This window comes from Gymnogyps californianus, chromosome 20, assembly GCF_018139145.2.
Source record: "Gymnogyps californianus isolate 813 chromosome 20, ASM1813914v2, whole genome shotgun sequence".
Classification (NCBI taxonomy): domain Eukaryota; kingdom Metazoa; phylum Chordata; class Aves; order Accipitriformes; family Cathartidae; genus Gymnogyps; species Gymnogyps californianus.
The window spans coordinates 1,208,391-1,223,775 of NC_059490.1; the positions used below are offsets into that span (position 1 = coordinate 1,208,391).

General features: G+C 48.7%; 1 protein-coding gene across 1 annotated transcript in view; it reads left to right on the forward strand.

Moving 5' to 3' along the window:
* Window positions 1–691: 691 nt before the first annotated feature.
* CALN1 (calneuron 1) overlaps window positions 692–15,385 on the forward strand; it is a 108,022-nt gene continuing 93,328 nt past the window's right edge. Inside the window, exon 1 of the mRNA XM_050909100.1 lies at window positions 692–809. Coding sequence (XP_050765057.1) covers window positions 692–809 — 118 coding nt within the window. The remainder of the gene's footprint in view (window positions 810–15,385) is intronic.

Consider the following 15,385-nt stretch of genomic DNA (forward strand, 5'->3'; position numbering starts at 1 on the left):
TTTATACCTGCTAAGTTTGCAAACACTTTTCTGCTACAGCCTCCCATTGAGCAGTATTTTTCCTTAGCTGTCATATTTGCGAGATGAAAATGTTCTTTGTTGGGCCCTGCTCGAATGTGAATTTTCTTCTTTCAGCGAGGGCCACTGAAGTCTGGAGCGGAGGCACTGGTGTGACATGCGTCTCGCTCAGCACGGATGCTCTGGGCAGGGGCGTTGAACCATCTAAGGGGTCTGGATGCTCCGGAGCGGGGTCTGAGAGCTCGCGTCCAGACTCTTGCATGGCTTTGAAAGTCATGCTGCTGGATCCTATGACTTTTTAATTGCATGTCAATAGAGACCCCTATGAACTATATAATTATTATCAAATAGCAAATCTCTAGGCTGAAAGCTGCAGTACGAGTGCTAGAGGCTCATGTTTTCCTAAGGCACCGCTGTTCTGTCTCCGCTAGCTCTTGTTCAACATAAAGAAGAAGCTGCTGCTTTTTTGTTTGTTTGTTTAGCTCCTGTCCTAGGCACTAAATAAAATCTGCAATCCATCAGTCATGCACCCAAATTCAGTGCACGTTCCCTGGTGTAGGATGCTTTGGTCCAGCTACTCTTTCGAGGCAGGCTATTGTACTATTCAAATAAAACAAAGACAAAGAGTTAAAATAAGCCTTTCCTTCCCTTTTCTCGTGTGCCCAGGGAGAAGATGCCATTCCACCATGTAACAGCTGGCTTGTTGTACAAAGGCAACTACCTGAACCGCTCACTCTCCGCTGGCAGCGACAGCGAACAGCTAGCGAATATCTCCGTGGAGGAACTGGATGGTGAGCAACGTCCTTGCGGTTTTCCAAGCGGGGCTGGGAACGGGGAAAGGCTCGTTTTCACCTTCTCTGTAGCGTTGTCATGCAATAACCGGAGGTATTCTCCCCGTGAAGCAAGGAGCAAAAGGCAGGTCAGAAGTGACATGGCTCAGCAGATCAGGGACAAAGAAAAGGTCCCCGACCAAAGTTATGTTGAGAGACTGTTATGTTATGTAGACTGACTTTAGCCTCAGATTTTGTCCTTCTGCCTAGAAACAAGGCAGCTTTTTGAAAGAGTAAGGCTGCTTTTTATGGGCAAAACTTTGCAAGAGAAAAAGTTAGGCTAATATCTTTTTATAAAGGTGTCTTTAGCCTTTTCTGGGAGCCTGCAGAGCTGAATCTCTTTTCCTAGCAAGTCTTCTCATTTGCTTTGTGGCCTTTCAAAAGTAAGGTTTCTCTCTGTGTCTCAATATAACAAGATGCGCGGAAGTGGCTTGTGGCTTAAGAAGCTGGAAAGAGCTTTAAAATTCCCTTTTTCAGCTCAGTGATTGGGAGCACAGGCTGGCCTCAGGCTGGCAAAGGCTATCAGGAAGGTTGTCCACATCTGCTGCCTGTAGGATCCCGTAATTGCCTCCCTAGAAGCTGGTTGCTGCTAATCCCTTCTGCCCCACAGACGGGATGTGAGGCCAGGTAGACTCCCATTCTGGTTCGTGGTGGGAAGGTCTGGTTCGTGGTGGGAAGGTCTCTTTCGTAGGCAATTCGTGGCTCACCAGGGTCATTTCTAAGCAAAAGTTAATATTGTTGACAGCTGGTCTTCGAGGGCTGTGCAACAAATTGAAGCTCTTGGTTTGCTTCCCAGTGGACATTTGGTACAAGCCGTGATCATAATCAGTGGTCTCGATGGAGAACTTGATGAGGAAATGAGCAAGGGAATGGTGCAAGGTGGAAACGGTCCTTCCAGGACAGGTTGGAGGCATTTTGGCAAAACAGAAGGCCAACATTTCTGCCCACCCTCCCACTTTTCACTTGTGCTTTGGTAAATCAGACCTTAGTTTTCAAGCCTTCTCAACTCGGAGCCTTTGGATTTGGTTTTGCGAGCTTTACATTAACTTATCGTAAGTACAAACAGTGTTTTCTGAGTATTTGTTTCTGCTTCTCTTCTTCCCAATGAGTATGTGCTGCACGCAGTTCAGGTGAGAGATGCAATGTGAGAAACCACTTTCAGTGCGGCTTAGCTAAGACCCCAGGAACACAAGGACTGCAGAGGCATCTTCTGGGCTCTTCTCCTGGGTTACAGGAGCTTTGCCTGAAGATTTGAGTTGGTGAGCAGAACTCAATTGACTTAGCTTCTGTGCATCCTATAGATGACAAATCATGTTGCAAGGTAAAGCTTAGCTGTTGTGCCTATTCAGGATGACAGGGGTTGGCTGAGCAGACAGGAGGACGTTGGATGAGGTCTTGCAGTTTATTTCAAATGCAGAGAACAAGGGGTTTTCTGCTATGCCTACCCTGATTAGAGCACGTCTGCTGTAATTGCCTTTGAGATTTGCAGACAACTGTCAAGAGCTGATTCAAGTGGCGTCAGAGCTGCAACCCCATGTCAGGGCCATCCTGTTGCACGAGGGAAACTTGTCCTTGATTTGTTTCCCTGCTCTTTGCATGGAAATGGTCTGTAGCTGGATATGGGAAGGAAGCCCAGTCTCATTTCCATCCTTCCCGTGTCTCCCTGCTGTCAGCCCGAGCCACATCGGGCAGTCTGCAAGCTTCGTGAGCCCTCTTGGCATCGCTTTCCCACCGGCGGCGGCTCCAGGGTGGGAGCAGCAGTTGCGGGAGGCAGCGGGGCACAGCCCCACAGCCAGACCCGCCTTCCCCAAGGAGAAACCAGCGCTCGAGAAGCTGTGGATCATCTACATTAATTAGCGGCAAATGAAGTGAATTAGGTGTAGAGGAGCCGTCTTTTGAGAAGGCAGCAGCCGAGTCGCTGCTAATGCGAGTGCTGCATCCATTTAATGTGGTCGGTGCCCCGTTATAACTGTGCTATTGAATTGGAGAACAGCAGAGTTCATTCATCTCTGTTCACAAAGAGTATCCCCCTCGTTCTTCGGGAGAATGGTTAGAGCTCTTTAACTAATCATCCATTTATTCTCTGGCTGTTAAGCACAGGCTTCTTGTTGGAATTTAGCTATATTTTTTTTCTGACAGCCTTTTGCTTTACAAACACCTATTTTCGAGGGCTTTGTGTCTTTGCCATGAAGATATGCCCCAGTTCTTAGCCTAGCAGAGAAGAGCTCAACCTCAGCCCATTTTTTTCCACCCGCAAACACAGAAGTGGTACCAAATTGATTCATGTCTGCTAAAGCCAAAGCAACATAAGAAGCTGGAGATACTTTTCTGTGTGCCAGCTACCAGAGTACAGCCTAGCCACTGGAAATTATATGTAATATTAGGTCAGCAGTCACTATCTTACCGTGTTTTGTCACTAATACTAGATCAGTGCCCGGGTGTGCTGGTAATTGGTGAAGGTACCACTGTTCACTGCCCAAACCCAAAACCGAAATAGTCTTTCTGCCTTTAAGCATAAAGTATCTCAGGGTGAGTAACAACATGTTCTTCCTTGAGAAGTTAATGTCAGTGTATGGGAGCTTTGTGGATATATCAAGCTGTGATAGCTTGATGCCAATAACATATTTGCATTTAATCTTACAGGCTGGGAAAGAGATGCCAAATTCTCCTTGGTTTCTTTTTCAATGAGATTTTGGTCCCGAGGGAGTTCCAGCCTATTGAGAAATTCCAGTCACACATATTAAATTATTAAAGGTTTGAAGCTGGGGAAGTCGGTGGGAATTTTCTATAATGCTCCTCTGCCGCTCAAGGCTCCAACAAGTGCCTGATCTGTCAGGTTTTTTCCAGCAGATTTTTTTTTTCTTTTTTCACGTCTAGCATTGCACGTCTCAACGCCGTTCTCAAATCCTTCACTTTGGGAAGGATTTCTGCAAGTGTGGGCTCTGGGATGCTGCAGGGCGAAGGCGCTATGCAGCCTGGCTGGAACGCAGCCTGTCTCCCCCCTCACGTCCCTGCAGTGAATACTGACGAATACTCCGGGTTTGCAGCCTGCGGGCGGTGGATGAAGGATAATACGGAGATCAGGAAATGAAAAGTATTTCTGACTTCAAGTAACGTAAGGGGGAAGGAGTCCAAGTTTTTGGATGAACGCGTGCCATTCAGAGCGGCATGCTTAGGGTGCTGCTCTGCCGCTTCTCTGACCGGTTATTTTTCTCCTATGAAAACTTTTCCAACTTGCATCAGCCATCTGTCGACTTTAACTTTGCTCTGCTTTCTTCCATCCTGCTTTAAATACTATGCTGGCAGCAAGGAAAGAGGCTGGAGAGATAGCAGGTCACTCTGCTGATGGCTTGTCTATTCCTAGCAGCGGTGTTTGCTATTTGCAGTTCTGTAGTAGCGTGAGGGTTTTTAGAAGCTGTCACCGTCACAAAGGGAATTAACTTGCAGAAAGCTATATTAGGCGATACTTAACTTTGTAAGATCAAGTAAAAGACGAAGTTGAAAGTGGCAGGCCATCCATAACCTGTCTCTTAGGGACCGCGAAGTATGGTGAGGTCTCGGATGGATGTTATTGCCATATTCTTAGCACTTTCTATGCATGAGATTATAAATTAAGGCTGGGAGGAACTGTTTTACATATAGATTTTCTGGCTATTGTTGGTTGACATAAAATTGTGGCACAGTTTGTGCATGCTCTGTGGTTTCCACATCCCTTTTAAAACCAGCTTCTGTCTTCACATTACGAACCGCTAGGAGTATTTTTAATAAAAAATGGTGGATGGAAATCATCATGTCAAGCTTGAGTCATCCACCTCCATAGGCACTATCTAAAGGGTATTGTCAGGAGGTAAAAACATTTCCATAGTAGGACTCTGACAAATATCACCTGAAGGGAGGCACATGCATTATAAGTAGGCTTTGCAAAAAGTGTCTGTGAAATGCATGCTAGTCGGTGCCTTGCAGAGAAAACCCAAACGTGAACCACAGCAGCAGCTATTTGTCCAGAAAGACATCATGATAAATCCTTACCTGACCCAGATTCCTTTGAAATCAGCTGTGCCCGTGCAGGAGGAAACGTTGCTGCAGGACAGCTATTGGCCTCTGGTGCCTTAGACCACGTAGCCCCGGCCCAGGCGGGGGCTGTGGTATCTACAAGGCTTTTTCTAGGCTGGGAGATTTTTTTTTTTTTGTGGCTGTAGACATCAACCTTGGTGAAGTCCTTAAGGTTGAGATCCAGAGTGGAAATGCCAGTGCATGGTTTTGCCTGCCTGAACTGGAGATGTCAGCAGAGCAACACATGAAATGGGGGCAAAGCTGCTGGCTGCAGGAGCTTGGGGTGCGGTAGACTTCAAGGCAGGAATCTGGGGACTTACCTCACCAGGGGACTTTTCTGTCGTTATAGATTATACACCACGTTGCAGGATGTGCTTTACCTGGTTTCTGCTTTTTCCCAGCAACCTCCCTTCTGTCACCTGCAGAAGCTTTTAACTGGGTCACTCTTTCCTGGGCTCCTGCGTAAAAAAGTCAACCATGAGCGGCTTCAGTGTATACTGGGAGACAGCTCTTGAAATAGTTTAAAGGGCATGGTTGAATGATGCCCCATATGGATTTTAAATTAACAGTTGTCTCCCGCATGCCAATAATGAAGGCAATGCCAAGTGGCTGAAGGTGTGTTGGGGCTGCAGCCGGTTCTGGAGTCCCAGCAGCACAGCGAGGTGGTCAGTCATGGGGCTGGTGGCATGCTGGGTCCCTGCTGGGGACCACGTAATAGTCCCACATCGCAAACACAGCCGTACCATCCTAGCCCTGCCTCTGAAAGCAAGGCCAAAATCAGGGATGTTTACCCTCTTGTGCATGTCTGATATGATGGTCCTTGGATGTTGTAAATCCTGGGAAGGGAGGGACCGTGATGCTGCAGAGCACTGTCACCGTGCGGTCTCGTTTGGGGGTTGTTATTTAGCAGAAACCCCGTGAGCCATGAGGATTGTGGCTGATCCAGATCCTCGTTCACTCTTGTGTTATCAGAAAGGCTTGATAAACAGTCCCTTGCTTGCTGGAGAGTCGGGGCTGCTGTGCGACTCCTCATATCTCTCTCCAGGTGTTGATTTTTCTCCGGGTCCGCTTGTTTGCTAGCAGAGATTTTAATCCCGCTGATGGGCGCAGAAGGTAAAGGGGCAGGCAGATTCCCTCCAGCCTCAAGAGCCAGCTGGCTGCGCCGTGTCTGCGGCCCAGGCTGATTATCTTTGGTGTCCCAGGTGAGACCAAACGGTGGTTTGGAGAAGCAACGTGCTCGAGGAGGGAAACCCAGGGGGGAGAGGCATTAGTCACTTGACTGACTCATGTAGCGGCAACAGGCTGAGTCTGCTCCGCTCGGCTTTTTGTTCATGGGAAGGAAAAAACATTTGGAAAAGGGGAAAGAGAAACAAAGAAGAAAGAGCATCCTGCTGGCAAGGAAGGAGTTGCAAGGATATTCTCCTGGGATAGGAGACATAGCAAGGGGGAGCGTGCGCTGGGGTATGACCACACCGGGATGCTCTGCACGTGGATTTGTGCATGGGTCTCCAAGTCCATGCTTCAGTGTAAGCACTGCAAGCAGCCTGTTAATTAAGTGGATGAAACTGTATAAAGCTCATTTTCTCTTTTGCAGAGTTCTTTTTAAAGAGAGGTTTATCCACAGTGTCTCCGCTGTGAGTGATCATGGCTGGAAATGGAATAATTTATGTCTTATATTGGGCTTTAATAGTGTTTCGTGTCTCTGAATATAAAACTGCGGCATCACTATGCAGATTCTTCTGTGGACAGAAGCAGCTGTATCTCTCACTTCTGCTGAGCTCCTTCTGCTAATTTTCCAGTTATGTATTTTAATTACAGCGTGCATGTCCTTGGGACTCAATAGTTTCAGGTATGAAGCAGCCTCCGTTTAAAAATCATAAAAACTGGCGCACTATTAATATTCCGCAGAGTATTATTTTATTGCAGGGTGCACATTTCCTCCAGGCGGTGCGTGTCCAGTGGAGGAGCGGAGTTGCTGATGGAGAAATTGTGGCTACCTGTCCCAGGCTGCGTGCCGGCTTAGCCCTGATGAGGTTCAAGGGAATTCAGCGAGGAAGAGATTTATAGTTATAATTCACTGTGGTCTGCCCCAGCCTCATCAGTAGTCTCCAGATGTCAGCATTGACCGGAGCAGCCGGCAGACGCGAGGCCCCTGCCCCGCTGCAGTGCATCTGGAAGGGCTCAGTTCCCCTGTGCTGGCTTTGGGAAGCTTTCCCCAGCCTTGCACAGGGCGGCAGTGAGGTCCTGTGTGCCGCAGACAAACAGACGTCAGTCCATCCAGCCCCAGCATCACCGGCCTTTCACTCTTGACCTCCAGGAAAGCTTTTTTTCGCTGAAATTAGTAGCACTTCCCACCCCAAACAGGCAATGATAAAGTTTGGACACCCAAAGTGGCAGAGCACAGGGAGGTCTGGCTCCTCTGGGTTTCACCGGAGAGAAAGATGATGTCTTGAGGGTTTTAGCTGCTGCATTGCCTTAGGGACCGTTGGGGCTTGAAGATCAGCACTGGGTTTTCTCCAGCACTAGAGATCCTCAGCAGGAAGGTGGCAGAAAGCTATGGATTGGGGGAAAAGCTCCAGAACAGCAAGTATTTCCACCCTCCAATGCTTTACAGCCCAAGCCCTACACAAGGTGCCAGTAATTTGGCAGGTTGATGACCCAGGGGGACAAACATTTTTTGGGGGTGCAGCCTTCGGAAGGGTTTGCAGAGGCTCTGTTCCCCCTGTTCCACGCCGTCTCTGCCAAGGGGGGATGTGTCACCTGGACTCCCTGCCCCCAAAATACAAGAACAGGCATCAGCATCATCTCCAAGGAAGGAGTCCTTACAGCAAGAGAGTATAAATAAAATGAGATTGGCTGCCAACAAATTAGAATTACAGGGACACCATCTGGACAACAATTAAAGAGATTGTTTGAACTCCAGCTATGCTGACATAGTTATGGGAACTGGCTGGCGAGCTACTAGTGGTGGATATTCAGATATCCTTGGTCGGAGGCTTGAGGGTTTCTGGCTTGTTGTAGTGGAGAAGGAGCTTCTTTCAAGCTGGAAGAAGATGGTTTTGGGGAGAGGGATGCAGACTGTGTCTTCATCCAACTCCTTCCAGATCTGCTGGTTTTGTCTCTCACTGCAGAGATGCTACCAAGGCTTCAGTGCTCCCTGACATGCCGTGAATTGTGCCGGGCCGATGCTCCTCACAGCCGTGTCAGACGCTGCCCATTCGCTTGCAAGCCGGGCTCTCGGCAGAGCGAGCTGATAACTCGCTGCCTGCGTCGCCTCAGGCCACGGGAACGAAGCAAATGCAGATCAAGAGCCACCCATGCTTTAAAAGGCATTTAAATCTTGCTGCGACACATTTATACAAATTTTAATATGGATTTTTAATTTTTTATGCAAGCTTCTAGGCTGGATCATTAATTTTATGAGCTCCTCCAATCCCTTGCCTTAAAACCCTGGCTTTAGCAAGACGCTCCTATTCTAGTAAGTGTTGCTGTGTGGACTCAGGGGTCTCATCCTTACCTGCTACCTTATTGCTCTGCAAACATACTCCCTAGGCAGCAGCTTTTAGCTGTGCATGGGAGGACGGGGGCCAGGGTAGGGTCACTGCAGCCCAGACCCATAAGGACACAGCACACACCCTGGGACTGGAAGCAAAGGAGACTAAATGCCTCTGTCTCCCCCATTTTCCAGATGAAGGCAGAGAAGAGCTGTGGATACAGCGGGACATCGGTGTGTTGTACACTGTCTGCACATCCAGCCAGGTGGCCGCCTCCGAGCACTCCTTTTCGTGCTGGTCCAGCTCCCAGTGAGCTCCTTTGGGATGCGGTCAATCTGCCCAGAGCATCTTTCCCTGGCAAAGGGAGGCATAAATTTCTGACCTAGCTCTGTGGCTTTTAGGGCTGAGCAGGGCTGACAGTGCCATGGGAACGGAGATTTTTGGCTGAAGCAGCCTGGGAACGTTTTCCCCACCCCAGAAATGGAGGTGATGGTGCTTCTTTTTTGAATCAGATGGGAAGCGTCTCAGCCATCCAGCTCCTTCCCAAGCCGCAGGGCCAGGGCACTGGGGAAACCTCAGCTCTGCAGAAGCCACAGCGGCTCTGAAGAGTCAAGCAGTTGGTCCCCAGCTGAAAATTACTCTGATAAGCCATTTCTTCTCATTTAACTGCACAGACAGAGGCACGAACCCGGACTCTGGCCTGGGTTTAAGCTGCCTTAGACATCCCCTCCGTGGCGCTGAGTGCCAAGCAAATGACTTGCTATTTATTTCATTTCCCAGGGCCTCCTTATCGGCGCTGGGCTCGGGGGCTGATGCATGGCTTGAAAAAGGCCTGGACAAGCTGCCATTAGAGTGAGTCGGAAGATGAATGGCTCAGCGTGCCGGTGAATCTCAGCAGCTCGGACCTGAGCACGAGGACCCGAGTGCTGGCGTGGATGGTTGCAAAGTGTAGGAGCAGGGTGGACCTGAGGGTCTCGTGAGCACTGCCAGGTCTCCGGTCGCAGAGACAGTGGCTTATAGTTAGTCAGCATTAGGCTTTGCAGCTCCCTCCTTTAATTACCATGATTTTAGATACTTAAGGATTTGGAGGTTACCGTGATGCTCTGCGTGCTGTGCACGGGCTCTTTTTGTAGTCGTGATGCTGTGGACTGCCAGGTGTCCCTCCGAGTTGTGGAGACCGATATTTTAGCCAGGCTGTGTTAGTTCACTGTGTCTTTCAGCACATCAGCTTTAATCAAGACATAGCAAACCATAAGCAAATTCCCTGAATCAATTCCCTTGCTTCCATCGGAGCAGCCACCTCACCCAAGCGCAAGCATCTGCAAAAAGCCTCTGTTCTGCACTGCATCTACATTCAGAAATAGGTTTGCCCCCTAAATAATGAGATTTAGGAGTTAGATGTACATAAGGAGAAGCAGGAGTCCAGATATCTATTTGTAGTTCTTCACTGGGATGTTTTGGCCATCACCGATCTTTTTGTGCCTCAGTTTACCTAGCAGCAGTGATACTTGTGAAGGGGGAGGAGAGCAGTACGTCCGCCACTGCCTGAGGTGCTGCAAGACCTCTGGGTCAAGCATCATCTGTGGATCTTGCTCCCCATGAGCAATGGCTTTTCTTTGACTCCCCAGTCCCAGTGCCACTGTGCCTGTGGTCACAAACGAGCCTGTTGGTGACACGGGGCGGAGACTGGCACAGAAGGATATTGCCTTGGCATAACGCTGCTGCAAAAATGACAGGAAGAAAAACACAGTGATCCGGAGAGGGTTTCACCTGGCTCTTTTGAATGTATTTTTTTCGGATGCCATTCAAAGCGATACGATGTCAAGGTTAGTGCTCCTGGCCTCGGTCTGGCTGTCAGGGCATCTGCTCGGCAGTACCAGACAGCATCCCGGTCCTGCTGCACTCCTGGGCAGCAGCCGTCGCCCACAGCCGTTCTTCATGAGCCTGCTCTGCTGTGCTCTGCTAGAAGGTGTTTGCGGTCCCTGTCCTCTTGTCCCTGCTTATGAGAAAGCGCATTTATCTTCCTGAGGATGAGGCCAGTGGCTTGGCAGAGCGAGAAGTTGCTTAGCAGGGTGTGAGTCCAGATGAGGGAGGCAGACAACAGTAATGCTGGGAATTAAACAAATAGACCTGGCCGTCCTCTTCCTCTGGCTGGAAATCTTTGTTTCCCAGTTTCCCTTGCCCAGTCGTGGGTCCTGAGACCATCTCAGCCCTAGCTGAGATGAGAAATAGGTGCAAAGGCCAGGCTTATTAAATGAGCTGTGCAAGGATGCTCCCTCCCGGGATTTGCACTGGGCAGTTTCCCGAAAAGTCAGAGCTGGGGAAGGCAGGAGGAGAGGAGGGGCAGCAGGGGAGGAACGCGGGGCCAGCTGTACCGCAGCGGGATGGGGCAGGATGGGTGCTGGGCGGGAGGGAGCGGAGGGGGCAGGGGGCAGAGGGCAGAGTTTGGAGCCGGAGAGGAGGTGAGAGGATGGGCAGCTGCATCCAGTGTTGGATTTGCTGTTCCCGGAGCTAAATGAGCTGGCAGCCAGAGCCATGTGCACCAGTTGTCAGCTTTCGCAAGACCCTGTGGCCACAGCCACCAGCCAGATGGGTACAGGGGGACGGAGCAGGAGCCCAGCGGGGAAGCGCTGCTTTTTCAGCTTGACTGGCTTTGGCGACATCAAAGAGGATCAGTACAAACCCTTTGAAGTCAGACTTAGCTCCTGCCTGCCTGTGAAAACGACGGGGTGCAAATGTCCCAGGGTGACCGTGATGCTCTGAGGAGGTGGGTGCTGCGCAGGACCACAGCGAGCTTTGCTAGCCAGGGCCGTGCAGGTACAGCGATGCTCCTCAGCATGCTGGTGAGGCACAGCAAGAGCTCAACCACCTTTGCTTCTCTGCTCTGACACTTGATGCCAGGGATGTGTCCAGGAGCACAGGGCGTGCAGCAAAGCTCACCAGAGGCAGGCAGAGAGTGGTAGTTCATAAAATGCTTTGTGAACCTTTGGTGCCAGAGCAGCCGCTGCAGTGGAGGGTGCATGGGCTGAAATCACTGCAGTTCCTAAGGCTGATGCCAATCTGGCTCAGATTATTCACTCTCCAAATGAAATGAGTTAAAACTATGCTGGGGTTTCTTGCAGACTAAGGTCAGCCCGAGGTCCTGCACCTCCCGCGTCGCTGGGTGATGCTGCTCCATGCAGGGCTGTGCTCCCAGTGCAGCAGAGAAGGCTCAGCCAGGGGCTCTCTGGGGGCACCGTGGTCCTTGCACCATGTGGGTTTGTGGAGGATGAGCTGAGCCAGGACCTTGCTGTCTGCCTTGGTCTTCCACTCATCTCCACACTGAATGACTGTTGTGCCCTGGATCCAGCTGAGAGGACCGGAAGAGAGGGATTGTGGTGGTGCTGTTGGGACCAGCAGTAGGACCCGTGTGAGCATCACATGAAGCAACACTCAAAACAAGTTGTGACACGAGATCGCAGACCTCGGTGTCCTCAGGGACCGGGTACGCAAAGTCTTGGCACCATTCAACAGAGGGAAAAGTAGGTAGGATCAAACATCCGTCTGGAATTTGAATGGGCTTGACAAGTAGTGAGTTGCTCAGTCCCACGGCGCATCCTGCCTGGAGCTGAGGTGTTGCAGGCAGCACTGAGACCCTTTGCAGCAACAACCATGATACAAGTAAGAGCAAGAAAAATAACTTTCAGAAATGCTAGCATTTGGAATTTTCAGTCTTTAGTATTGCAGAACAGCACAAAGTCTTTCTTAAAATGTTTCCTTTATTTTGATAAGAATTCTGTAAAAAAAAAAAAAGAAAAACCCAAAGCCTTGGTAGTGGAAGATATTTATGTCTCATGTTCCTGAATGCACATCATTAGGGTGTCATTTAAGAAAAGTCCCTCTTTCTAAATAAGCCATTAGAACACAAGCCTATTAACAACATGTGGGATGAGGCAGTATTTTGTATTTTAGGATTATTCTTTTGGCAATTTCTATTTAATTTGCTAGGAAACACAAATCTCATTACTTTTCTTTCAACTAAATCTAATCCAGGGCATGAGATTTGGTGCATACGTTTGGATGGGGAGGGGGAAGAAATATGGCCGTGTAACTGATTGTAATTGCTATTACTTCCCGAAGGTAAAACAGATTTGAAGCATTTTTTTTCTTCAGCAATTCTTCATGTTTGCACGTAAGGAGTAAATTGTGCTTTGCAGGGACACGGTAATTTCTGCCTTTGAAATGTGAAACTGTGTTTGCCAATGTGTCTGATGGATGAAATGTCCATCACAAGTACTTAAATGTAGCTTGTCACTGCTTTGTAAATTTGATTTCAGTGTTGCAGAAGGGAAAATGAGAAAATAGAGAGAGAGTTGGAGGACATCGCCGAAACGACGTTCTCTCCTGCTTCGGGGAGGTGGACGTGCGATGGGCTCAGGTTTCCCTCTATGAAAGCACCAGGGGTAACACTGTCCCTGGTTGCACAGGCTGTAGGAACCGAGTCTGTAGCTCTGGGGCTGGCAGTGAGAGTTAGCAGCCCTAGGCCAGGCACTGCCTCCCAAACTCAGCTGTGCAAATATGGGATTTTTCAGTTCACCAGCAGTTTAAAAAAAAAAAAAAAAAAAAAGTAAGGGGATCCATTTCAGTTTGAGCCAAATCAGCACATTTTTGGTTTTGCATTTTTTTTCCGCGAATCGGAAGCTGGGAAAAAAATCTCATCTGTTCCAAAACAAAGTGTTTCATTTAGAGTTTGAGCTTTTTAACTTATTTCTGTTCTGAAGGTGTGGCAAACTTGTAGATTTTGGTTCGCCAAGTCACGTGCTTACATTAAAAGAGTCAAAACAAAACATTTAATTTCAGCGGGAGCCTGGACAGGCAGCTCGTGCAGCTGCTGCGAGCTGATGAAGTGTTTCAGAGAGGCTGAATCCGTGTTTTCTGTGAAAGCACTTCAGGAGACAAATTGTCTTGTGATGTTTCTTCTCCGGCCAAGGCAACAGCAAGGTGCCGTGGTGGGGAAAGAAGGAGGTGTGGGCAGGGGCACGCAGCGGTTCCTCCCATCCTGGCCAAGTCGCGGAGGATCGCCAAAACTGGTAGCATCATGACTGAGTCACCTTGAGACTTTGTGTCCTTGGGGTCTTGCTCCTTCAATGCAGCCGTCCTACAAATGGTCTCTCTTAATTGCTTCGTTGACGAGCTCCCATGAGCTGAGCCTGGTCTGCCGGCGAGCGGGCGAGGAATGGGCGTTTCAGCCCAGCGGTGCTTCTGAGCAGTAAAAATATACAAGGTTTGGTTTGGATTGAGATGCAAAAAGAAAGCACACTTCCCCCCTGCCCACCCCATTTGGGGTCTGTTTAAGGGGTTAGGTAGCTAATGACTTCTTCGGAGTTCATTCCAGTTGCCTTCCAGGCTCGTTTCTCAATAGCTTTATTTTGCTATATTCCCCATCTTCTTTTTTCTCTCGCTCTCATTTTTCACAATAAAGGGTGGAATAGACGAGCTGAGGAAATGGAAGCAAAGCAAATAAAGAGGCTGGTTAAATACAGGGCTCTGGAGGGAGGTTCTGGCTGGCCTCAGGCTTTCCTGCTGTCCTGCACTGAGGTCCGGCATTTTCTGCCTGCCCTTTTTTTTTGCTCCGGTAATAGCAAACAGGAGACGTGCTTTGGTTTCTGTAACTCCTATCGATAAGGGTAAGGCTTATGTGTCCTTTTAGGGGGAGAAGGTCACCTAATAAAAATGCAGAAGCATATGGGAGTAGACAAGCAGCCTTTCACTTAAAAACCTGTTTATCACTAGCTCTTCTGGGGTTTTAGAGAGGTTTTTTTCCAGCAAGTGATTGGAGGAATTTGTCTGCAGGTTTATTGTCTTCTGTGCAACGGTGCAGCAAGTCAAGGCTTTTGGCTGGATTACATGAGCCCGATGGACACCTTGCACGTGTTGCTATGGCACGAAAGGAGTTTTGCTGTGGGAAAGTGCTGACTCCGTAATGCACTGAGTAATGTCTCTGGTGGTGTTTATTTGCAATAACAGAGGCCTGAAGCTGTTATTTTCAGGTATTTTGTGCGATTATTGTGCCTTCTAACACTTTCCAGGGTGCTTGGCAGCACAGAACAAATTCAGGGTCGGAATCACAGTGTTAAGTCCCAGCAAATAAAAAGCTCTTCTGATAACTTGTTGACCTTGGCAGTGCGTGTTTCTCCATCAGAACAATGTTTAAAGCCAAACATTGCACATCCCTGAATTTCCTGATTGCTTGGCTGCATGGGGAAGCTGCCCATGAAGTGTTTCTTGAGAGGCAGAAGGGTTGATGTCCTCCTCCTTGCCGAGCCAACGGAAGAGCTGCTTTCAGCTTGGAAAGGGACTTGTCTTCAGAGTAAAACGTGCTCATTTTGCAAATGTGAAATTCTGATCCCGTTGATAGAAGGAGCAAAATTCCCATCAACGGAGCTGGGCTTTCACACTCTGTAGCTGAAAAAATCGGAAACTGGCTAATCTCCTTAGTGTCTATTTCTCTTTCTAATGGAAAGCTTTTTAGTACCGACTCCTAGAGAAAGTTTCATCCTCACAGCCCGAGTTTCAGCTTCCCTAACTTAGTGCTAAAAGACTGGACATCATGTCTCGTCATGGGGTGCTTTCTGGGATGTAGCTGCATGTGTCCGTCTGTGCACATGAGCACAGGTAATATTGACATCTCTTATCTACTGGCTGGTAAGGATATGTCAGTTCTTGATGGCACAAAACCAGTCCCATCCCAGTTTGTAATGCACCTCAGCAGGCCTGCCTGTGTGAACAGGCCAGCCCAAGGCTGGTGTGGGTGTTTAGACTGAGAATTGATGATGGAAAAGAAAGAGGCTCTTTTGAACCTTAGTCCTTTGGGTAATTACCAGTATGATAATTTATGTGGTTCATTAGTAATCAACTTTCTGCATTCCCACTTACCTCTTCCAGCACTTGTTCATGAGGCCTCTGAGGCTTTGATGGGATGGGAGCAAAACAAATTAAAAGAATGGACTA